General features: G+C 32.9%; 1 protein-coding gene across 1 annotated transcript in view; it reads left to right on the forward strand.

Moving 5' to 3' along the window:
- The window catches only part of LOC129218892 (hexokinase-1-like), a 105,688-nt gene that overhangs the window by 67,336 nt on the left and 11,862 nt on the right, over positions 1-26,490 (forward strand). Inside the window, exons 7-8 of the mRNA XM_054853213.1 lie at positions 1,732-1,844; positions 22,980-23,129. Coding sequence (XP_054709188.1) covers positions 1,732-1,844; positions 22,980-23,129 — 263 coding nt within the window. The remainder of the gene's footprint in view (positions 1-1,731; positions 1,845-22,979; positions 23,130-26,490) is intronic.

Here is a 26,490-nt window from a genome sequence, read left to right on the forward strand (position 1 = left end):
GAATTTAATAAGTGCTTAATGATGTTTTAAAAAATTTAATAGTCTGTTGTACTTTATAAAATAACATATGCGTGTTAGCAATGCTTTGAAACAGAAAAGTGCTTAACTGCAGTTGACATTAGACAGCAGATGGTTTCTGAACAGACTGAGTTATTCATCATATCATATAGTGAAAATCAGCAGAAATTTTGCTTCGTTTAATTGCTATACAAAATAGTAGAGATGATAAGTTTCTTAATTTAAGACAAAAGTTGCTGAGTAGTACTTGAAAGAAAAAAAAATGTTTTTGTTCTTTTTAACTTTTATGTTTTATGGCATTTCAAAAAAGTTATTCCCGGTTGTAATGTTTTCATTGTTTTGTAAATATCTAAAATATATGTGTACAACTTTTACAATCTTATGATTGGTATGAGACCATGTCAGGAACAAAATTTGTGTGTAACTGGAGAGAGCCTCGCTTATCTTGGTGATTGCACTTATATGCCATGCAGCGCAAGATAGGTCTATTCATCATGTAGCCTGATTTAGTATTGAAACTTACTCAAAATAATGGGAGACTATTTTAGATACTATTTTCCTTGTTCAACAACTATTTTACAGACTATTTTTCATTTAAAAGCTGAGTAAAATGACTTGATTTTTGGACCATAACTCAGTGGCAGCCCTGTTTCTGAAAGTTTGGTATGCTAAGATGGAAAAATCTGCATGTTATGAGTCAAAGGAATGTAAACGAAATGGATATTTTTGAAATGCTTATATCTTTTGTAAATATAAGTGATACTTTCACTCACAAAAATTTAAAATAATGGTACATAACTAATTTCTGAAATGTACAGCATATTCCATCCTATTTGCAATGAAGGATGAGCAAATACCGATTTTGTTTTACTTCAATTTGTTACTGGTCCCCTAAATACATGGGCGATGTAATTTTTATTGAAAAATGACAAGTATAAAGCAAAATAGTTGAACCCTTGGAGACCGGGAGGCATCCTTACTTTGCAGGAAGCAATTTAAAAAAAGTTGAACAGCTTTTTCGTTCGGCTTTCTTGCCAAACATGCTCTACACTATTCACGAAGCGGCAATTACGGCCAACGTTGAAAATACCTATAGTGTTGATTGCGTTTAAAATACACCTTGGTTATCATTTTCATTTGCTTGGAACCAAGGTTCATAAATTTAACGATTACAGTTAATCTTTGAAGCAACATTATTTGAAGCAGTTTTTTACAGGCTTTTCATTCTGACCAAAATCATAACTATACGAAAATTCGTTCGAATAGAAAAGATCAATTTTATGGTTAACACATAAACTTAAACATCTTTGGATCTTTTTTTAATTCCAAAAACCAACGTATATGAATTCCTGAGCATCAATTTACCGCTGTGCCAAATTTGGAAGAAATCCGATTAAAACTGGAGATTTGTATAAGGAAAACATACACACACACGCACACAAACACACCCACAAGTATACATCCATTTATTTATTTATATATATATATATATATATATATATATATATATATATATATATATATATATATATATATATATATATATATATATATATATATATATATATATAGCTAGATAGATAGATAGATTAAAATGTATCTATGCATTACATTTTGCTTTAAAAAAAGATGTTTTTAAATTGAATAATTTTTGTGATGATTCTTTAATAGATATTAGGTTGTTTTTTTAAGCTCAAAAAAATTTTTTTTAAGGTTATCATTGATATTGAGTGGGGAGCATTTGGTGACAATGGAATCTTAGATTTTATGAAAACAGAAGTTGACAAAATTGTTGATGAAAACTCCTTGATTGTTAACAGCTTTACGTAAGTATGCTAAATTTGGTACATACATATATTTTCTGTTTTTATGCAGCTGCACAAAAAATTCTGCTTTAAAACTTCAAACTGATTGCTTTAATACTCCAGCCTTAATTTTAGATCAATGTTTCATGCACTGTAAGAAAATTCCCAATAGTCGGATTATTTCTGGGCAACATTCTGGGATTTCACTGGTTTTTACCAGTTTCCTGTGCAAAATAAGTATTTACATTTGTGATTTGTACAGGGGAGGGGTAAGGGGAGCAATTGCCCCCTCAGTTTCAAATGCAAAGTGTTGAAGAATTCATATCTTTAAACAAAGAAGTGACTTAATAAGTGTGTTTTATATTTTTCTGACATTACTATTATCATAAAAATCAAAATGGAACTTTGAGTTGGAAGAAGGAAGTCTACCTTGACTATCTGTCCCAATTTTTGAGGTCTTGTGTCTTAATTTTTTTACAGATCATTGTATGAATAATAATTACTTTAAAATGCAATAATGAAATGCCTAATTTTCCAAAGAAAAAAGTCTACTATAAGCCCAAACCCCCATCTCGCCTGACCCACCTTCATGAATGCAGACTTTTGACTGTGGTAGAAAACATTTTTAGCTGCCAGTGCAGAGATAGACTCAGCATATTTATTAGGTTTCCCCCTTCCAGATAGACTGAGCCTCAAAGGATGGAAGCTTTGCAAGAATTGCAGGCAAATACACCCCATGGTAATTGCTTATAATTCTGCTTTAGCTTTAGCCATACTTGCTCTAGGTGCTTTCCTTATTAAACAGGGAGGAGCCAAGCTATTACAATAAGCATTCTAAGATTTCTTAGAAGGTTCCATATTTATTCGAAAAATTTAACTGACTTTAATTGGGAAGGTTTCTGAATTCTTTAAAAAGATTCCAGGTAAATTTCAGGAAGGTTACTGACTTTTATAGGAAAACTCTTTCGTTCTTTGCTAGATATGTTACTAGCAGAAATTAGGCACATTAGCTGTCCATCAGTTTCCAGGAACATTCCTGAACTGTTTTAAATGTAACTAAATCATGCTTTTTTTTCCCTATGGACACGTTTAGTGTGACGTCAGGGGTTGCCAGAAACACGTGGAATTTTCCAATCATACCGTTGCGCTTGCTAAGTGAGAAACAACATAGGATTTTCGTAGGAATAGGGTTAGAGCGATATATATATTTTTTTTGGATGGTTTTTGCCAATTAAATGCTTTTAATATATATTTCTAGTGATTTTAACTTACATATAAGCCACCTGCAGACATCATTTGACGAGTATCGATAGTTTTTACATGTGAATTGGGTTACAATTCGGCAATACATAGACTTATGTGGTGTGTAATTGTTTTTTCTAAAGTTATTCACTCTTCCTGTAGTTACTTCTTTTTCTTTGGGGGAGGGGGGACAGGTCCGCCATTTGAGAGGGTCAGGACAGGCATTGCCCCTTCTCACGCCTTCAGAAAACAACTATTTCTATAAATTTGGTGTAATTTTTGCTGTTTTTCGACACAACATTGACTATTTTTCCTTTTGCACGTACCCTTCCAGAAAAATTTGAAATATCATGCCTTATGGGAGGGAGGAGATTTTTTATTTTTCTTTTAAAGTTTATATGTATATATAGAGTGCGAAATTTAATTAATTATTTTTTTTTAGGAAGAGGAGTATTTTAAATTGAATTGTATGCATTCTTTCCTTTAGGAGAAGATGAGAGTCCATGTCAGCCTGGTCAGATACCTGAGGGGGGGAAGGAGAAATTTTTTCAATTTGTTCCAGTGATAATGCATATTTTAATAAAATTCCATCGAATTGTCACATATTTTAATCTTTTAATTTAGAGGAGGGGGATTTTTACTTTACTTTACTAGTTAAACATATTTTTTATATTAATATGCATAAATATATGTATAGAAAATTTCAGTTTGTTCTTCTATTTGCATTGCATAGTTTAATAAAATTCTTTTTTCTGCAGGGAGAGGGGTTATTTTTTCTCGCTGTGCATAATTTTAATTAATTGCTTTTTTGGGGGATGAGGATATACGTATCAATTTTTTTTTATTTCGATGGGAACTTTGTCAATTTCTTCGAGCTATTTTTTATTCCTATTCGGAAAGAGCTCCCTTAAAGTTTAGTTTAAATTATGTGTGAATTCTTGCAGAAGAAAAAAACTTTTAAATTAAAATTTCCCGATCAAACAGGCCTTAGGATAAGGATAATGTAACCTCCCACCCGGAAAAAAAAAATAATTTCAATGCTAACAAGCATCATAATCGAGAAAAAGTAAAAATTCCACTGTCCCAAACAAAAAATAACTTATACAATAAAAAAAAAACCCTGCCGAAGAAAATAATTATAATTAACTTCTTACTAAGCTTTAAACAAGATTAAAGAAAATCTCTCCCTCGTCCCTTCATTTCAAACTGTTTTACGAAGGGGGGAGTTGCAAATGATATACAGTCAATTCATATTGCATCAAAAGACAACAAATTACACCCAAATTTATAGAAATACAGCAATTTTCCGAAAGCGAGAGAGGGGGGCGGCAATGTCTTTCCAGACCCTCTCAAATGACGGACCTGTCCCCCTCCCCCCAAAGAAAAAGAAATAACTATACGAAGAGTGTATAGCTTTAGAGAAAACACTTGTATTCCACATAAGTCTATGTATTGCCAAATTTTAACCTGATTCACATGCAAAAACTATCGTTACTCATCAAATGATGTCTACAAGTGGCTTATATGTAACTTAAAATCACTAAAAAATGTGTTAAAAGCATAAGATTGGCAAAAAAAACCATTAAAAAATGTTGTTTCTCCCTTAGCAACGTGCATAGCAATGGCATGATTGGAAACTTCCCTGTGTTTCTGGCAACCCCTGACGTCACCACTAAACGTGTCCATTATAGTAGGGGAAACCGGGTATAGTTCATAGACTTTTTACGTTTTGATTTTTTTTCCTAATCTTGCATACCAAAATAAAATTTCATGTAACACTAGAGCAATTTTCTTGTCAATTGATGATTTTAAAACCTTTGTTGGCATTGTTTTTTGATACAAAAAAATCTTTTTTGAAATGTATCAACTTGACCCAACATTCATCACATACAGGGCCACTGCTAGGTATCTGAGCACCAGCGTGCAAAACAGAATACATCGCTCCCCCCCACACACACACACAAACAGATGGTTTGGGGTCAAAATGTCGCCACCGAAATGTCGCGGGACAAAATGTCGCGGCCAAAATGTCGCCGTTCCAAAATGTCGCCGGGCCAAAATGTCGCCTGTCCAAAATGTCGCTGGTCCAAAATGTCGCCGGTCCAAAATGTCGCCGGCCCAAAATGTCGCCGGGCCAAAATGTCGCCGGGCCAAAATGTCGCCTGTCCAAAATGTCGCCGGTCCAAAATGTCGCCGGCCCAAAATGTCGCCGGGCCGAAATGTCGCCGGTCCAAAATGTCGCCAGTCCAAAATGTCGCCGGTCCAAAATGTCGCCGGTCCAAAATGTCACCGGGCCAAAATGTCGCCGGGCCAAAATATTGCATATCCAAAATGTCGCCGGTCCAAAATGTCGTCGGTCCAAAATGTCGCCGGCCCAAAATGTCGCCGGTCCAAAATGTCGCCGGGCCAAAATATTGCCGATCCAAAATGTCGCCGTTCCAAAATGTCGCCGGGCTAAAACGTCGCCTGTCCAAAATGTCGTCGGGCCAAAATGTCGCCTGTCCAAAATGTTGTAGATCCAAAATTCGTTTATTCAGTTGGTAAGAAAAATTTAAATGTACAAAAATGATGTTTAACACCAAATTTGCAGAATAAATGGTTACTGCCTTTAATGAATGTCTCCGTTAAAAATGGGACTGGACTAACTGAGTTTCATGATAAATTCTAAAAAAATTATTCCGTTTTGATTCGCAACTCTCGGCTGTTTTTCAGCAAACAAATAGAATACAAGAGTTACGTTATCTTATTTCTTGTGACTCGCTATCTACCAACTGTAAAACGTTCTGACGGCGTTCAGTTCTGACGTTCGCTAAATTATTTTAAACTTTTCTTCAAGAATAGTATGCGTTTGTATGTGACCGATTTTTTGGGGACATTCTACGTCAAAACCTGTAGTAAGAATTCGAACGATACCCCAAGTACCCATATATGATTTAGGGCTGCGTGGTTTTTTGCGTCAATTCGTTCAAGATAGTGGAGTAACTGAACGTTTTCATCGATATGCGTGACTGTCATTGCTCAAAAAATGATGAACGGAATCAAATAAAATGTTAGGAAGCAGCAGGGGGACAGATTTTGGGCTCAATAACACCAGAGGGTGGAGCAATCGAATGTTTTTTCCTTTCTTTTTTATTATCTGTGATTGATATATCTCAAAAAGTAATACAGTAGACCCTCGTTTTCAGCGGGTTTATTTTACGCGGTTTCGATTATACGCGGTTGAAGATTTGACACCTTTATTTTATTTACGCAGATGAGTTTCGGTTTTACGCAGATGCGGCAATGCAAACAGGTAACATTTTCCTCTCTTTCAAAACCCAAACTCCTAAAGATTGCAGATTACACGTAACTAACTGCATTTTGGCGTGCTAATAATCGAACTTGGGTCCTTGGAGACATTTTATGCGATTGGTTCCAGAGCTTTTTCCATCAGAAGTAAAGTGATTAAACTCACACAGTTTAGAACTCACTGGAAGAAGAGCTTTTAGGAGTGACAAAGGAGGTCAAAACCAACGCGGATACCGACTCCGGTGACACACAACCAAAAACGCTCACATTGAAAATTTTCGAACCATCCGTAGACAATAGGAATGATCTTTCTGATTTGTTAGTGAAAGAAGATTCTATCATGGAAATGACGCAAGTGATCATGGATGAGTTAATGCTAAGCAAAGAATTGGAGGAAAAATTCTTAATGACTACCAAAAAACTATCATAGTCAGCTCTTCATAAACAGAACACGAAATTAGTTTGTTTTCTTTATGCATATTGTGCATAAAAATTGATATAAGTACACATTAAACTTATTATACAATTAGTCATCACTAGAATGAAGTTTTTTTTTAATCTACGGAACCTAATTCCTATTTTGACACTAATATTAGGTCTCAATTTACGCGGTTTCGATTTACGCAGCATTTCCGTGGAACATAACCCCCGCGTAAAACGAGGGTCTACTGTACAAGGGTTAAGACAAAATTTGGTCTACAGGTATATCTTAAAGGGCGAGTTGCTCATTTATTTTTGGCTTCAGTCATCCCAAAAGGATGGATCACAGAATAATTTTTATCGTTTTATGTGACTGCTATATCTCAAGAAGTAATGCGAGGATTCATACAAAAATGTAGTATACAAGTGAAATTAAACGAAAACAAGCCTTATTTTCGTTCTAAGTTGAGTTTTGTAATCGTTTACGTGAGTCAGTGTAATTAAATAAACAATGAAAAATATACTGAATTTATATATGAGAGGTTGAGCATGATATCAATAAAATCTAAATTAGCCGTGTATTCCTCTCATTTTTGTAGCACTTTAACTAGCGTGAGTGTTAAATAAAAACTGAATTTGCATTTTTATATAATTGGCGTAGTAAAAATTCACTAATTCAAACAGCAATTTTTTCTGAGAGAGAAAAACTTATTTGTTTATTATTATTATTATCAATATTCTTTTCTTTCTGAACTACCAAGCTATATTGAGCTGGAACTATTACTTTTTGAAACTCATTTTAAAAATAAGTCTAGGTCAAAATTGATCTGAATAATCTCATTGATATCAGTTATTTCACCCTACATTATGAAATTTTTTCTTTTCTATTTAAAATTGGAAAATGTGATTAGCTGACAAGCGCTACTTCGCATGCATGAAAGTATCCTCTTGAAAACCTTCAATAAAATAGCTGTTCTGAAATTGTCCCTTGATGTTCTAACGAATATATAAATTTCATGAATGTTGAGAATTGAAAATATTTGTCATTGCGTACAGTCGTTTTTCAAAAATCTGAGTGAAAGACACCTGTTTTAGCAGTTACGGGTTTCATTGATTTCAAAAGATTTGACGGTGAACATTTCGACGTAATTTCAGAATTTTACTCATAAGAGATGGGAGTTCCCACGGCAGTTTTGATCTTACTTTAACCAACGTATATCTCACTGAAAACGTAGTTTTTTTTTTTTTTTACAGTTCTTAGGGTAATGTTGATAAATCTATGAGAAAATTAAATTTCATTAAGATACTTTTCTACTTTATTTCCACCCTGGCCCGTGATTTCGAATTTTTCCAGTGAAAAGGGAGAGGGAGGATAACGGGCGTATGTATAACCAATGCAAATTTCATAGGATTGCTATAAAAACCACTCCCACTTGTATATAAAAAAAATTCAAAGTCGAGGGCCATTCCGCCTGATCCCCTAAATGACTGACCTGTCGCTACCGTAAAAATATGCTAGAGTGAAGGAGTTATTTGTTTTTACTTCATTACGCCAAAAAATACAAACCGCCTATTCTCTTGCCATATTCAAATTGCGCCTCACTATTCTTTCATTCGCGTTTAGAACAGTTTAGTTTTACTTCCATACCAATTTTTTGTCTGAATCCTTGCGTTACATCTTGATCCTTTATGTTACATCTTGAGTATTATTATTAATCAGATTAAACGAGAAAGAGAATTCCGTTGCAGCAGCCTTTCACATGTTTACGTTTGTAATAGTATACAGAAAAACGTATGTTTTTCTGAAAACTATTAATTTTCTGGAATTAATCTGATGTTTACGAATTAAGACAGGAGAAAACGTTTGGCATTTTTGAAGGAACTTACTTTGAAAGGCAATTAGTATTCTTTCGCATTTTTTTATGCTGGAAAGCATCGACGTACATTTAAATTTTTCGTACAAATTGAACTAGCGAATTTTAGGCCGGCGACATTTTGGACCGGCGACATTTTGGACTGGCGACGTTTTAGCCCGGCGACATTTTGGAACGGCGACATTTTGGATCGGCAATATTTTGGCCCGGCGACATTTTGGACCGGCGACATTTTGGGCCGGCGACATTTTGGACCGACGACATTTTGGACCGGCGACATTTTGGACCGGCGACATTTTGGACCGGCGACATTTTGGGCCGGCGACATTTTGGGCCGGCGACATTTTGGACCGGCGACATTTCGGGCCGGCGACATTGTGGACCGGCGACATTTTGGGCCGGCGACATTTTGGCAGCGACATTTTGGCCGCGACATTTTGGGCGTATACCCAAACAGATGGTGCCCCGAAAAAGGGGGGGGTGTCAAAGGAGATACAGAGGTAGAGCTTTCCTCAAACTGAAGTTCCAAGAAGGAAAAAAAAGCAACTTTAGATGACACTTAACAATGATAGAGGAGGAGATATTCCCTGAAGCTTCTTAGAAATTGAAGTTCTTAAAATGCAATTTAGACCATTTTGTTGACAGTGGAGGAAGAATGGGATTCAAAACTCTAGTCTAGAAATTCTCGAAATCGAAGTTTTGGATACATAGTTTATCCAATTTTATACTAATTTTAGGAGCAATAAAAGAAAAGATGGGATTAAGGGACTCTTCTTCTCCCCATGCAGTTTGGAGGCATTTGGAGTTTCAAAAATGTAACTTTAGCCAATCTTTCAAATTCTAATGGGAATAAGAGTTGGGGTTCAGGGTACTCTCTCAGAAATGTTTCGTAACTAAGTACTAAAAACGTATTTGTAGACTGATTTTGAGGACATTAGTGGAAAAGGGGTTCAGGACTTTCTTTTTTTGAAAGCAGACTCGTAAAAATCCTGTTAAATCTTTGATGTTAGAAGAAAGGATGATGATGGGCACTCGCCTCTGGAAACTTTTAGATATTGAAGTTCCTAAAATGCAATTGCAGAACATTCATGATGATGTTGAGGGGAAGAGTCGGTTTGGGGACTCTTCCTTGGAATTTTTGAAGAAACTGAGGAAACAACTGAGGTTCTAAATGCCTATGCAAGTGTAGCGTATCTTTGGTGAAGCTAAAGCGGGAAGGCATTAGGTCCCCCCCCCCCGCCTTACTCTTCTTTGGCTATATCCTTCTTTTTTTTCTTTTTTTTTCAATCTCAAACTGAAAAACAATTGGGCACTCGTTTAATGTCGCAAAAGGAAAGAAAGCACTAGTTACAAGCTTTCACAAGAAGATTCTAAGTTTTTTTGGGCAAAAAAGTGTTGAGCATTCTTAAATGCCCCTTTAACATGGCGCCCGCGTTGCATGCCTGCTTGCGGCAAGCCTGGTCATACGCAATTGGTACACAATTGAGAAAATGTTATGCTGACATAATAAACAGCAAAATGAAGTTTTTAGGAGTTGTTTTTAAAGAGGAGTCTCATAAAATGTTTGAAGTATTTTATTCCAAGTTAAGGGATAAGCGCTAATCAGAGTTACAGCAAATGCAAGCATAAGTATGGATATTGCCTCTGAAATACACTCTTTCAATTATTTCAACAGGAATTTCCTTCCTTTGAGCTTCTTTGGTCATTTTAAGGATTTCAGGAAAAAGAAAAAACACTTAAAATATATGAAAGTGTACAGAAATGGAAAAGTAAAGAATAATTTACTATTTAGATGCTCTTAATGTAATATATAATTTCTGTAATAATTTACTCTACTAGTTTATGCAATATGTAAGCAAGCACAAATAAAGCGCTGAAATTGCTGTTATTAGGTATATGCTATTATGTTAAATGCAAGTGCCTAGTCACTACGTTTATTATAGAAATATGGATGCCTAATATTAATTTGGTCACTATAAACATTGATAATAGGAAACAACTTATGGCAAAGTTGTCAAATAGGTGCTTCTGAAAAGACTTTCCTTCTGGTGTAAGCGAGATTTGCATTTTCGTACATTTTATGCTTTTGGTAGGATAGTATTTACTGGGAAATAGGAGTTCCAGGGGTGTCTCCCCCGTAATTTTTTCAAAATTGCAGTTTTGAAAATTCAGTTTTAGATGATTTTAATAATGCTAAGGAGAGGAAAGATTTGGGCGCTGTCCCCAGCAATGTTTTGAAGTTGAAACTCCAAAAACGCAATTGTAGATTATCTTTAATTTTGGATCTTAAAGCAGGATTGTAGGCAGATTCTGTAAAGTTTGGGATCGAAATTAAAGTTGCGAAAACTTGAGTTTAGCGGACCTTCAATGATGTTTGGAGGAAGAGTTTAGAGGCATCCCCGCAGAAAATTTTCGAAATTCAAGCTGTATAAAAGAAACTTTTGACTGCCTTTGAGGATATTCGGGGAAGGAGATGTTCGAGGGACTAGCAAACTTTTTTCAAAAGAAACTCCTGAAAAAGAAAATTTGTAGGATATTTAATAATGGGTGTCATATCTGGCAACATAGGATTGAATTTGACAGATAAAATGAAGAAGTGAACTAAATCAATCGGCCATGTTGAAACTCACGAGTGTACTTGTTGCTTACATTGTTCATTTTAAAGTTCTTGTTAACGTTCCTATTTTGAACTACCTTTGAGAAATAAATGCAATGTTGTAAGCAAAGTTTCATCTTTCTTCACACAACTACGATAATGGGGAAGGACATTTCTCAGTAATAACTCTGGGGGAGCTTTCCTGGAAGAAGTTTTCCAAAATTAAAGTCCTGAATACGTAATTGTAGGCCATCTTCGATAACTTTAGGGAAAGGGATGAGGTTTAGAAACTTTCCCTAGGAATACTTTTAAAATCAAAGTTTCAATTCTGCACTTCTAGTCTACCTTTGGTGACCTATAATGAAGGGATATGGTTCGAGAACTTCCTCTCTTCCTCCTCCTTTGCTACGTCCTTATCTTTTATTTATTTCAATCATTGATAAAAATGTTGTAAAAAACCTTTATGCAGTTTTTCTTTTTCAAAACCATTTGGCTGCTTTTTTTTCCATTATGAAGTTTTCAATTCCCTGCCTAATATTTTTATTGGTTTGAAATATAAACATTTTCAGCTGCAGTGAAAAAAAAACTTTTAACATTTTGGACTGATGTAGTACTTTGCAATGGTACCTTAGGTCTATTTTCCACATTATTTTACATGAACTTTCATGCCTCCTGAATCTCTTGATGACAGCCTGTTTTCTTATTTTAGTTTTTTTTACATTCAAATACTTAAATTACTCATATGATTATTTATTACCATGTTTTGAATCTGTCACATTGTGTTTCACCTTTTTTAAAAATTTAAAAAACGTTTTGGCGGCCCATGTATTTTTCTCTACTTAGCTATGATTTTTGTGATGATAGAAATATAAATGTCTGTACCCTTTATAAAGCTATCATATTTATTTATTTCTTCATGTTTTTAAAACTGAAGCTTTCTACGGGTTTGTAAGATGTACTGAATACTTTTTCATTTAAATATATTTTAAACTTACTTTTCTGTGGGCCTTTTTAGGTTATCGCAATATTACTGAATCTTGGATGTTTCTGAAGAATATTTTGAGATTGCATTTTCTTTAAAAAGTTTACAGAAAAAATACTTTTCTTACGCTTTTATTTTATTTGCTGATTTTTATAGCGATTTTAAGTTTTTAAGACTGCAATGGTTTTCTTCTTCCTCTTTTTGCAATGCATTATTAAATCGAAATTGGCTGCCTCTCTATCTAAAAAAACTTGGAGGACGTATCAGTCATAAGTGTAATGCAATATCATATCTTCTGCCTTCTCAGGAGTTTTGTGGAACCCCTGAACAGTTCCATGGGGATCTAGATTGTCTTTTTACTGTCTTGCATAGATGCTCTCCACCTGAAGTTTCTGTTGTTGAATTGCTAATCATGGACAAAATAAAAGATGAGTATGATTGATCTTCAAAAATGAGATTCATACTTATTTCTCCCTCAAATGTTTGGAAAATCTCATTTTGAATGTCCGGATTAGATAATATTTTCTCTCTCGTTTGAAGTCAGTGCTTTAGGCTTTGGTTGTTCACTGTGAACCTGTAGTTGCTCCATGAGGTTTCCTTCATGCATCATGGATATTCTGGCGATAATTAGCAGCGCTTGAGCAGCAATTCTTTGCTCCTCAGCTTTCATTGTAAAAAGCTCCTTTTCCATTATTTTTCATAATTTTGGTATTATTTTCTTTTGAAGTTGATTTTGTTCTAGTTTTATGGCAATGAATTATGTTATGTGATTGCATAATACATTCTTTTTTAGAATTAAAGCAGTCATATGTTCTACCCAAAATAATGAATGTTATCTTCCCAACTATTGTGGGGTTCAATTTTTCAATAATAGAGGGGGACCTGACCCCCCCCCCCCCCCGTCCCTTTTTTTGAGATGCCCATGGATTTTAAGCAGTAGTATATCCAATAATAGATAACGCTGATTGGCAGCAAAATGAATGAGTAATAGACAGAAATAAAAATTGTTTGTTTATTCTGTGTGTGTATGTTACTGGATCTAGGAAGTTTTTTCTTTTCTTTTTCTTTACTCACAATATAAGAACTTGAACCAAGATAGGTAAGGGCAGTTATTTCAAGATTTGCCCCAGTGTTGTGTATATAATTTCACTCCACATATTTTATTTTTCGTACAAATTGTTTTCAATGTTGTGTTGCAACTCAACTCGAGCTTGAAAGGTATGCCAGCTCGAAATGTTCGATTTCAGTGTGGCATGTTCTGGAATGGAGATGATGTTTCGACTTGTAAATGAAATAGTTATTGTTTCTAAATAGTGCCTCCTCTTCCGATTATTCTACATAAAATATATAATACCCAGCATAAAAAAAATCAAAGATTTGGCACTGGTTGTAGAATCAGAAAGCAAAATTAAATCTGAAAGCAAAATTAAAATCATTCAATTGTTTTGTTCTTTTAAACTTCCACGAAAATGTCAACCTGAGCATAAAAATTTCAATATTAACAAAACTATAAGTATTTTATATCATTTAAAAGCTTGAAATACATATTTTTGAAGTGTACCAAACTGGAAGTTTTATACTGGAAGTTGATACTAAAAAGTATCTTTATAGTGTTTCGTTTAGAAACTATCTTAAAATCAGTTTATAAATGTCAGTCAGTTACCATAAAAAATCAACTTTTTCCCCTCAGCATGAAAATTATTGGTGGAAATTTTCCAAAATTCATATTTTCTGCCTACATCAGAAGTACAGTTGGCTCTCTGTTTAACGACGGCTTTTCACGGTCCCAGATGGTCCACTGTAGTGTTAAAAGCATTCTATTTAAGGGACGCTTTCTACGTAAGGATGATTTTTTGTGGTCCCTTGAAAGTCGTTAAACAGAGAACCAACTGTATTTAAATGCTGAATAAGTAGAATTGGAAGTTTACATCCGGAACACCGAAAGTTCCTTGGTAACTGACTGACACACTTAATACAGTAACTGACTGACATTCTATTTAACTTTAAAATGACTGCAATATATTTAATGTAATACTGCTGAAAACAGAACTATTTTATTTTTAGCCCTTTAAGTGATATCAAACAGCTCTCTTAATTTTTAAGAATGATAACATATTTTATTGATTTTATTAATTATTCATTCTTACATAATTTAGTAATGCTTGAGAATAAATTTCAAAAATTATTGCCTAGTATTTGAAAAATACATCGATTCAAAGCAGAAGAGGAAAGCATTTTACATTCATTACAGCCAAATGACAAATTTACAACATCACAACTTTCACAGTGAGGAATAAAATTCAGAAATATGGGAGGTGTAATTTCTTGTGATCTACAATATTTTGTTGCAAAAGTGATAGAGGCTAATAGGGGAAACGATAAGGTGAAATTCTTGATAAAAGGACTTGTTCAATCATATGAGTGGCTAAGATGATGTAGAGTTTATAGTTCAATAATTTTACAAGGATGTGATTTGTTTTTAAATATTGAAGAAAAAGAAAAGGTTTTCAAATCCTCTAGCAATTAAAAATTATATAAGGGGAAACAAGGTTATTGATAGAAAAAAATGATACCTTATTTTAATAGTTTTTCTTTTGCGTAGAGTTTTATTTACAAATTTTAAGGCTGTTAAATATTCAGTCAAAAACATTTATAGATGCTACAAAAAGAAATACCATCGAAGGAAGTGCTACAGAGTTGCAATTGCCTACATTTTTTGTCATTTTATGTACTACAGCTAGGTTACACTGAGGGGTAAACTACTTTAACAAAACACAAAGTAGCACAAAATTGTTATTTTGATGTTAAAAATCAATCTTTATATATGTTTTGTATCGTCCTTGCTTTTAAATGTCATAATTAGCATATTAAATTTATATTTTGTAGTAATTTTCTATATGGTCTATTATTTTATGGGTTCTCATAGGCTGAGGGTCCCCTGGTCTAGCCCTAAAGGCAAAGAAAGCTCTGCTTTTTTGTACACTTATTTGTATGTTTAACTGCGTAATTCTGAATTTTTTATGTTAGAATGTTTAGGAAATTTACAAATGTCAGTCAGTTAGCTCACAAAGCTATTCTAGTTATTATAATTGTTATTTTAGTAATATTTTTGAAATCAAATGCCGTATGCTGGAAGATTATTCATTTTTCTTTGATACCAATTGAAATTTATGAAAAATTCCTTTTACTTTCAGAGGAGAATATTTTATTGAATCTATAATACTTTTCCCGCAGGTTGCATTCATGTCAGTCAGTTACCATGTTTTTAACATTTTTTTTAATCATCCAAACTGCATTTTAAAAATTCAACTATACCATTGAATTCAGCTTGAAGAAATCAATAAACTAGGAGGAAATGTTTTTTTTTTTTTTTAATAGATATTTTGTGTTGCATGTTTGTCACTTTATCAGTCAATTGCCAATCTATCGGTGAATTACCAACTTGTTGTAAATGCTGCAAATCTTTATTTTAGCAATAAACTGGTCACCGAGTATATGAGTCCCATTTGTTCTAAATGGTTTTGAATCCATAAAGCGTCTGATTCGATAAAGCTGGATTTTGTTCAATGTTTGGCAATTTGATTCATTAAAGCGTTTGATTTAATTTTCACTGATTCAATTAACTGGAGTCCACTGTATCGAATCTAACAAATGTATTTTCACTGCTTACCTTTTATGTAAACTTATTTATTTGTTTTGCTGCTTATTTTTAAGCATTTGCATTAGTATATTTAGAAAATTTCAGAAATGTCAGTCAGTTACCGAGATGTCTGTTACCAAGCAGTTCTAATCACTATAATTCTTTACTGTAGCAATATTTTCCAACTCAAATGCCATAAGCCGAAAGTTTATTCATCGTTCTTCGTTCCTGATTTGAATTTAATAAAAATTCCTTTTACTTTCAGAAAAATATCTTATTGAATCAGTATTACTTTTCACATAGGTTGCATTCATGTCAGTCAGTTACCAAGCTTTTAACAATTTTTCTGAAATCAATCAATATGAATTTTGAAAATTCAATTATACCATAAAACTCATCTTAAAAAGTATAATAAGAGAGGCGAAAATATCTTTTTTATAGTTAATATTTTGTGATTTATGTTTCAAAAATCTTATCATTTTGCTCTTGAATGTCAATCAGTTACAGGTGGAATTCTCCAGTATCAACTTATGCAATGGCAGATATTTTATGAACCATATTTTTCTTATTCTTACGAGTAAAGTTAGTTCAATAGAAAATAAGGTATAATTTAAACCATAGCATGAAGTTTATATAGAATAGTGTCATTGATTTTGTTGGGAGGAGTTTTATTCTGACCAGTTTTATTTGAGCGTAGCTAAGTTCCATACAAGAAAGTCCAGTTTTAAATATCCAATAAACCAAGGATTGCTAGCCCACATCATGTGTGACATGGCAGAGTATAAAGTAAACAATGCAAAGATTTATTGGAAAAACATTTTTAAATGAGAAAAGGTTTTCAGCAACTTTGTCGAACTTTAAAAACCCTGTACAGTAACCTCTTATCCACAATCTTTCACACTTTCAAAAAAACAAAATATCTGTGATGATTAACTGAATGTAGATTCAGTTAATCATGTAACTTCACAAGTTACATGATTAACTGAAGTAAGAGATGTAACTTCACAAGTGCAGAATATATTTTTTGACATCCCTATTGTTTTCTTTCAACTTTAAAAAAATCGTAAAAAATAAAGTTTTGCTCGGGAGGTTTTTTTTTCTTCTATTTATTGCCAACAATGGACCTGATTTTTTGGAAGAAAAACTAGTTCTTATTTACAATTACTTTTTTCTACAAAAATTGGCAAAAATGTGCTTTTTTACTGATTTTTAAGGAGACAAATTAAAAAATTTATATATTTTTTGAAAAATGCATAATTGCTTTAATATTTTATAGTAACAATAAATAGAGATCCTTTTGATGACCAAACATGACCAATAATAATTTTCAACAAAAATGTAGATCCTATAAGCGAACAAACTTCGTTGTTCCCGATCGGGAACATAGGCGTAATTCACTATAAAAAGTGAACAATTTACGCCACTGCATAAGTTCTCTTTTCTGATTATTGAAAGCTTAAAAATTGAAAACAATCTCTATTTATGCATCTAAAATCAGGTGAATGACATTTTGACCTTTCACTGTTCTCCTTTCCGCCCCTCCCTCCCCTTTGTCTCTAGTTTTAGGGTGGGAGTGATATCAAAAAATTGCTTTGTATGTAGAAATAAAGATCTTTACAGCTCTTTTCAAGTACTCAGCGTAGGCTTCAATCTGTTAGCAATAAATTCCTTTCCCTGGTCTCGTGAGACTTTCCATAGTCACCCCCCAATCATCTATTTTTCTTTTTGGCGTACTTTACCAGTAAAGGTCAGGCAAAGAAGCAAAAAGCATAAAAAAGGCTTAATGCATCTTTAAAATATCACCAAAAAAATCAAAAATAAATAAAATAAATTTGAAAAATTAAAATGTGAAAGTTGGGTATTGAGATGGGGAGAATGTGTCTGTCAGTCTATCTGTCTGTCCCCTTCAAATAACTTTTGTTAGTCCAATTCAAACTATTTTTTTTTCGAAAGATCTTGGCAAGTAACACCTCATTCCCATATTTCCTTTTCTTATTTGAATAATTTTTCTTTCAATTTTGAACAGTTCCAATCCCTTAACCTTAGCACCTACAGGGAAACTAAAAGTCGATCTTGATCCCGAACTAAAAGGCAAATTTAGTTCTAACAAATTTTGTTGGAAATAGCTCTTGTTGACCAACTTCCGATTTCCGACCCCTTAAATTTTAGAGCAGTCGACTTTGACTCCTGTACCCGAAACTTAGTGGGACTCTGACTCCCCAACTCCGACTCTGACTCCGTAGCTTTGGAAAAAAATTAGACATAGATAAACAAAAATATTGACTCCGGCTCTTGGATTTCATGTAATTGATATAAAATTTTGAATGAATTTGTTTATAAATATGCATAATTTTTTTTATCTTTATATATTTTGAAATATTTGAAATTGAAATGAATCTGACAAATAGTATCATGTATATCAAGCATTTCTGCAAAAATACAAAACTGAAGCTATAGCGAGTGCAAAGCATAATCGATTAAAAGCCTTAGTGAAAAACTTAATGTAACATGCCAATGTTCCTAAACGGGAACATTCCCAAAATATTAGATAAAAAATTTTTCTTCAAAAATTTCTTCTTGCATAGCGTAAAGAGATGCCTAAGAGTCCTACTTTCATGAAGGAATTCAATATTTTACACTTGGAACATAGAGCGGCGTTTAAAGGGTAAAAGTCACCGAAACCTGACTAAGGTAAACCTAATTGTTAAAACGACACTACTTACTGCATTACTTCTTCACTACTTGTTGATTTTTAGATCTACTTGACTTACTGATTTTTTGAGATGCACTACTTACGTGTGTAAACGAGTGACCGAACCAGTCTTGAAAAAATTCCTCTTCCCTCCCACTTGAGTGCTTGATGTAACCTAGATTGATCTGTTGCAGTTTATCTGCTTGCACAATTTGCACGTGTCTGTAATGTAATCCATTTGCAATAATGAGTGATCTTTTTCTAGGTTTTATATACACTGATATGTTTTTACCTATAGTTTAAATTTGTGTGAGTGTTAATGATCTTTTTAAGCACTATTTGCAAACACTAGCATCGTTTTTATCTAATGGAGAATGACAGCATTTTTTTTTTTTTAAATTTTAATACACTCAGAAGACCTAAAAATGTCAAAAAACATTTTTTGTCCCATCTCAAGGCGATATTTTAAAAGTTATTTACAACTAAAAACTGATTAGTTTTGTTTTCCGCTGAAACGGGGAGTCACGTGACTTTCCGAAAAGTGACGTGGGATGTGTCTCGCTTCGCAGTTAACGTCTTTCTTCGATGTCCGTGTGCTTTATGTATGGTGCTTCAGATACTTCTGTGTTTAGTTAGGGTATTATTTAAGTATTTCTTGTATTTATTTATCTGGTCGAAAATATGTTTTTTGTGATCAGTACATGGTTTAATATTATCAGTTTCTAAACCACTTTCTTCATAAAATATATACAGTCGTACCTCAATATAAAGTCACCCCGCCGGACTTCGAGAATGTGACCTTATAAGTGGAGTGACCTTATAACCCTGAAAAGGTTTATAAACTTTTATCAAAAAACAAATTCTAAAATATAATGTTTTCAAACTATAACACTTGATGAAGTTATGATGTTTTCATCAAGTTGAGTCAATCAAAATCAATGCAATTAGTTAGAAATTAGGAAATTATTTGTTAAAATTTTAATTCAGAAATTAATACAAGTGAAAAAAACGGCTGAAATGAGACAATTTCCTGTGATTTGCTGGTTAAAAATGGACATATGCTTAGGATGGACATGTGACACTGTTGGAGACCTGCCCTCCAAATTTTATGAATTGCTAAAAGCCATCTTTATTGCCCTTGTTCCTTATCTAAAAGCTGTCGCCCTCAATCCGCAAAGCATGAATAGGGAGCAAGAGTATAAGCAGCCAGGGGAAACAAAACAATTCTCTCTTTTTACCTGAGTTAAGGGGGGGGGGGGTGAATGATCCCTCCTACTCATTCCACTCGCCTTCTCTCTGCAGCATTCCAGCGTCTGTACATGCCTTTTTCCTAGAATTTGAGGGGATAAAGGGTTTCGTGGAAAAGATTTCCTTACATTCGTAAGGCAGATGGCATTTTGTCGATAAAATAGCATGTACTAGGGAAAATTTGTGGAACTGAATCAGTGAAGCATTAAAATCACTCAAAGAAAGGCAGACAAAAATGACCTTATAAGCGATGACTGTATTTGAGACCTGACCATATATCCGATAATCCATAACATAGAATCCCTATTCAATGAGTCGGGACTTTAGGAAAGTGACCTTATAATGCGGGGTGACCTTATATCGAGGTCTGACTGTATATATATATATATATATATATATATATATATATATATATATATATATATATATATATATATATCCACTATATTCAGAAGGAACTGTTCTATTCTTCCCTGCGCTTGCTTGCACTACTGTTCAAGTTTTCGAGAATTCTTCCACTTTACTCTAGGGAAGTGATGAATCTACAGATTAAAGGGGAATGACACTTTCCATGAGTTTTGAGAGATCACACACCTGCATGTGGTCAATGGTCACCTGAGACATTTGTTTTAGATGAACAGAAGGCATCACATAAACATGAAACATAATACATATTATAATCAAGGAATTGATCTTGCTTTGAAAGCATATTAATGCAGGCAGAAATTCAATTAATTTCACACATCAAATATAAAAGTTATTTCAAGAGTTATAAAAGTGATTTATCAACTTTTTTTATTGCTCAATAATAAGAAAAACACTTCGCTCTTTTCGTAACTAATATATGACTTTTCCATCTTTAACTTCTCTTAAACATTGATTTATATGAAAAATTATTTTAAAAAGTTTATATGTCCTAGTATATTAAAGTTATTTATTTTTCAAAGTTCTCACAACTTCAACAATAACTTTTTTAGGCACTTTATTACATTTTTTATAAAAAGTGTTTTTTTTTTTTTTTTTTTTGCATTAATGTTAAGAACAGGAAAAAAAATGTGTTAAAATTGTTTAAAAAATTTAAAATACTGAAAATTACCTAAGCTTAAAGTTATATTTTTATTCAATTTTAGTTTTTGTTTTAAATTGTAATTATTGGTATTATTTTAAAATTGATATGGCTAACAAATACTCTTAGGGTAAATTAAAATAAAAAAAATAATAAAATAAAATTTTCTGTAAGCTTGGAAATATAAGAATACCAAAATATTTACTATTTATCATAATGTATATTTTTAGAAAAACGTTTTCAAAATGAAAGTTTTGTATTAAATTTTGTTCTTACCTCCTTTGTCCACCATCTGTAGCCTTTTTTTTTTTTTTGAAGAAGTTAAATATTTGAAAAAGAAATTGAACTAGAATTGATTGAAATATAACATTTTGCATCAAACAACATCTTGGATATTCTAATGTACTTTTTCTATCAATTAGTTTTCGTTTTGCATACATGTTTTTGGCATCAAAATAACATGTTTCGTTTTCTTTAATTTGCTTACAATTTTTTTCTGAGTTAGCAGCAATATTGAAAGGGATTTTGCAGTTAATCAATACCATAGATTTTCAAATTTAATTTTAAAAACATTTTACTTGAAAGGGAAGATTAAAATTGCATTCAGACGACATTATCCATCCATGGCAGTCAAACCACAAACATATTAACTCTACAGCCCATCCGCCTCTATTTTCTCATTTATATTAATTATCATGACTTGTTAAGCACAAACTTAAAAAAATACCAAAAAATCAGCTTTCACATACATCTCTGATATTAGTCCAAAAGAAAAATGCTGGTTTGTAACGTTGTTTTCTGCAAATTATAGATGTCAGCTTTCTAGAATCCTTGTTCCATTGTACAATAATCTTTGCAAATCGAAAATGTATTCAAAGTATTAAATTTTCCTTACCCATAAAAGAAATTTACGGGAGCATCCACGTTCAACTCCGATTGAAAAACGTAGTGTGAGGAAGAAGGGCGGGTGTACACGAGGTACGACTGATGTAAGGCCAATCAGGGGTCGTTTCATCTCGCTGCACTTCAGGGGCAATTTCAATGCTTAATAAGTAATAAATGACTTTTTGTGGAGAAAAAGAATTAGAGATTTTTGGATTTAGGAGATCATTTTTGATAAGTTAGCATACAAATTTGGAAAATTCAAGAGATGCTGTTGTTGTCCATTGCCAATCATCCGTGAAGTCGCTTATCCCTGGTTACTATGCTATCCTATTTCCCAGATAATAGAGAGTTTACTGTATTTATATTCGAAGAACACCTAAAATCTTACTTGTAATCCATTTATATTTGATTATAAACATTTAAAATAGTATCAATAACTTTATGTAGAAATGTAATCCTGCGTCTCGTAGATGACTTGGACAAGGAGGTTAACACACAAATTGTTTGAATTTTAATATTGCAAGTACTTATCATTAGCTTTGAATGAAAACTGATGTTACAGACACAGTTATGCATATTTGTTCGTGGCACGAATGAAAATTTTGATATTGCTGAAAAAATTATTGGTTTCCTCCAACTAGTCCATCAAGAATTTCTTTATGCCAAGGACGTAAACTGCGACTGACCTAGTAAGGTGCTGTCTTTGCAAAATACAAGCTCTAGCTAGTATGTTGTTAGAGTTCTATATCAACGAGTTTTTCCTATACTGGGTTTCTTCACTCTTCAGACTTACATAGAAAAAAGTGATATTTGAGAAAAATCTCATAATTAGCCCATAAGTACCATTGTGTTTCACTTTTTTGTAATTTTCAGTATGTTGAAAAAATGAAAGTAGCAGGCGAAACATTTTTTTTTCTCCAGGAAGTGGAACACTTCCTAAAAAGGTTGCCCACTCCTGCTATAAACTATCCGCATGTCGTATGCTATGGGAAGGATATTTAAAAATGGAAAGGGTTTAATTTGTTACTTGAAAAAGAAATTGAAAACTAAGTAGTTTCTTGAATTAGGAAATTTGTTAGCTAAGTTAAAATTTATTTATCCATTATTGACATGAGTTTTCGTTTTGTGAATTGTTTTTACACCAGTATCCTTTATTTATTTATTTATTTTTATTTTTATTTATTTATTTATTTATTTATTTATTTATTTATTTTTTTTTGTAGGTTTGAAAAACTTTTTTCTGGGAAATATATTGGTGAAATCGTAAAACAAATTCTTCTGCAGCTGATAGATAAAAATGTTTTATTTCATGAAGTAAAACTTAAACCTCAAAATTGGACATTTACTGCAGCAGACGTGTCCCATTCATTAGAGTAAGTATTCATTTATGGTTGATAATCAGTGTGAAATAGGAGTTAAGTATAGTTTGAAATCAATAATCAAGTTTAGTTGAATTAGAGTAGTTTTACTACATTATGCTGATTAACTGTGGCTTTAATAATTATGTTTTTCATGTTTCGAAGTTTGATAGGGGGACCCGGGGTAAAATGGGTAGCTGGGGTAAAATGGGTATAGTTACATTTTTCTTGATTTTATTCTACTGGACAACATTTTTTGAAAATAAAAAAATATGATGAAAATGTTTACATATCAGGCAACATTTTGACTTGAGGAAAAAAAAATCTATCAACTCATTTGCCAGGCTTAGCAACAGTTTTATTTTTCTGAACACAAAACAAGGCGTTTATAGTGAGCGATAAACTTCTTTCTGGAAAAATTAACAGGAAGAGTTTCAGAAGTTTTTTATTTGGATTTGATAGAAAAAGAATTTTTCTAACAGAAAACTCAAAAAATAAGTAAATTTTAGCATTTACAAAAATTTTATAGTACTTTTAGTTGTACGGGGTAAAATGGGTATAGCCAACATTTTCGAGTTAGACATTGAATGCACGAAGATTAAAAAACTTAAATTATCTTTGCAAGACAAATGTTAGATATTATTCATCTTTTAAACTAAAAGTATGCTTCTAAAAAGTTTTATGAATAATTATTATGCATTTATTTGTTTTATTTTAGTTACTATAACATAGCCAATTAGTACTTAAAGGTATTATATTTTTCAATTATTATCAATATAGTTCATGATTACTGTAGGTTAGTAATTTACTGTAAGTTTATTATGTATATGGTTCATTGCTACACGTTATAAAACATAGTATATGCTGTCTTTTTAATTTCCTTTTAAACCCCTCCCCCCCCCCATGCCCAGAACATAGTCTAAGTACAACCTCACACACAATCACAACAGAATCCTTATGCCTCATAGCAAAGTTGTACTGAATAACTATACCTCTTTGTTCATAGCCATTTTTTAGCACTGGTAAGGAAATGAAAAATTTACCACAAAAAAAAAAAAAAAGAGTCCAAACAAACGTGGGAGAAGTTTTAATTGCAGAGTAGGTGGCTGCAAGATTGTACACGAACAGGCAAGAGACAAACAAAAGCAGAAAAAATAAATAAATACACATAAAATAAATAAATTAAAAAAAGACATTAACAATAATTGATAAAATAACTAATGAAGTAGAAGTGAAAACTAGTGGTTCTCCTAGTTGTTACCCAGCAATTGGTGACAGGACCGTTGTTAAACATGTGAAATTCATAGGTTTAATCGTTGAAATCTCAGCTGAAGGTGAATATACTGAGAAGTTTGCTATAAAATCATCTGCTAAATTATCCATGTGCTCCCCAAGAAAGATGACATTGATGTTGTGCAGGTATCACAAAGTTGTAAAAATACTACCTCAGCCAAACCGCAAGTCTTTGCCAATGTGCCTTTTGTTCACAAATTTGGTTCTGTAAACACTATGTTCAAATTAGACCTAAGATACACAATGTATAGAATATTGAACAAAAACACAATTATATTTCATGATATTTCTGCTATGAGTCACTGAAATTAAAAATGCTGTTTTTTATACCCATTTTACCCCGGGTAACCCTATCAAGAGGTTAAAAAATTAATATTATATTTACATTTTACACTATTTATTTCTCTGTCTTACAAAAGAAGTGTGGCATAGATTTATACAATCATTTTACTTGCTTCAAAGTAATTTGTTCTTTTTCAGCCCCTAGTACATTGTAATATTTTAGCTGAGATATATAAACAAAGCAGCATGAAGAAAAAAGTTTCAGCAGCTAAAGGCCTCATTCATTCAAAGAATTTACTGAAATATGTAATAATGCAACATTCAACTGTACAATTTTTCAGTTGCATTTTTTTTGTGGGGGGGGGGGGACTTTTGAAGAATAATATTGTTACATTATGAGTCTTATAGTGAAAACTTAAAATCAAGTCATTATTAAGATACTTTTTTTTTCTTTTCTTCCCAACGGAATTGTGTAAGAGGCGTTAAGCCTTTTGCAAGTAGCGAGGCAGAGTGTGATTCCTCTGTGTGCATCCAGTCTTTCATATGCTGCCATTAAGGAGCAGATGTCAGTGGCACAGAGAATTTTGATGCCTAGCTTTCAGTTGGCACCTGGGCTCCCACAATGTGAAATTGCACTAGGAAACAAATTTTGACAAATGCCTGATTCAAATAGGCATTCAAGGGACTTTCAACATGTGGTATATTCATGCAGTATGGGCATTGAGAATTTTCTGTGTTTCAAAAATCCACCGACTGACAACCTAGTCCGCAGGGTTGCAATCCATGACCAAAGGAATATGAAGCCAATGCTTTGCCACCACCAAGTCGACTCATTTAAAAGATGTGCAATACTATAGTTACGAGAAGATTGAAGTCTTGTTTCATAAACTTCCAATTTTGTACAAAGTATAGACTAATGTTAGTACTTAATTTTGCATAATTTTCAATAATGTGTCAACATGTTATTGACTATTCTGCTGTTAAGCTGGTGAGTAGCAAAAAAAAAAAAATGCCATGAGTTGAATTTTATTTCATTCAACAATCTGATAGTTAATCAAAAAGCATTATCGTTGCCTGTTATAGTTCTTTTCCTTGAAAGTGATTTATTCCCTATAAAATCAGCAGTTAAAACTAGTGATGTGCCAGATCGTTAAAAAAGTAGATCCGCCGATACGGATACGGATCTCGAAATTTTTTTTTATCCCAATACAACTATCCAGGTGTAAAATTTGTTACGGAAGGTATTCTCGTCAGAATAATGGCAATTTCTTCAAAAAATGTCAACTGCGGCAGAAATATAATCAAGACTATGATTTACTCTTTAAAGAAATCTCCGTTAAAATTGAGGGAGAGTTGGAAGGAATGGGTCAGCGCTGCATTAATGTTTAGATGGAAAGTGAAAAATTATTTTTAGCTTACTCGGTAGATGTAGGATGCATGAGCAAGAGTGTAAAGCTGCTACTGAACAGGCTAGAAATAATTTTTCCCATTTTATTTCAGCATAAATGCAGCGCTGACCCATTCCACGGAACTTCTCCGACCAACGAAATACTGAGCCGGGAACACCTTTACTAACAGTAAATAGAGCATTTAGCCTCACTTTTTTTAAAGGATGCCGAGAAAAACAAAAATGAAGAATAACAGAAACCCCAAATCAATAACAAAAACTAATATTGAATTAAAAATTAAAAAAACAAAACATGTCCCAGAGAGCCGACCTCATATTAAGATAAATTTTGCAGGTCAGAACACACATTTGTCAAGAAATATTTACTGACAGCAGGTAAAAACTTTAAATCAT

The sequence above is a fragment of the Uloborus diversus genome, chromosome 3, assembly GCF_026930045.1.
Source record: "Uloborus diversus isolate 005 chromosome 3, Udiv.v.3.1, whole genome shotgun sequence".
Classification (NCBI taxonomy): domain Eukaryota; kingdom Metazoa; phylum Arthropoda; class Arachnida; order Araneae; family Uloboridae; genus Uloborus; species Uloborus diversus.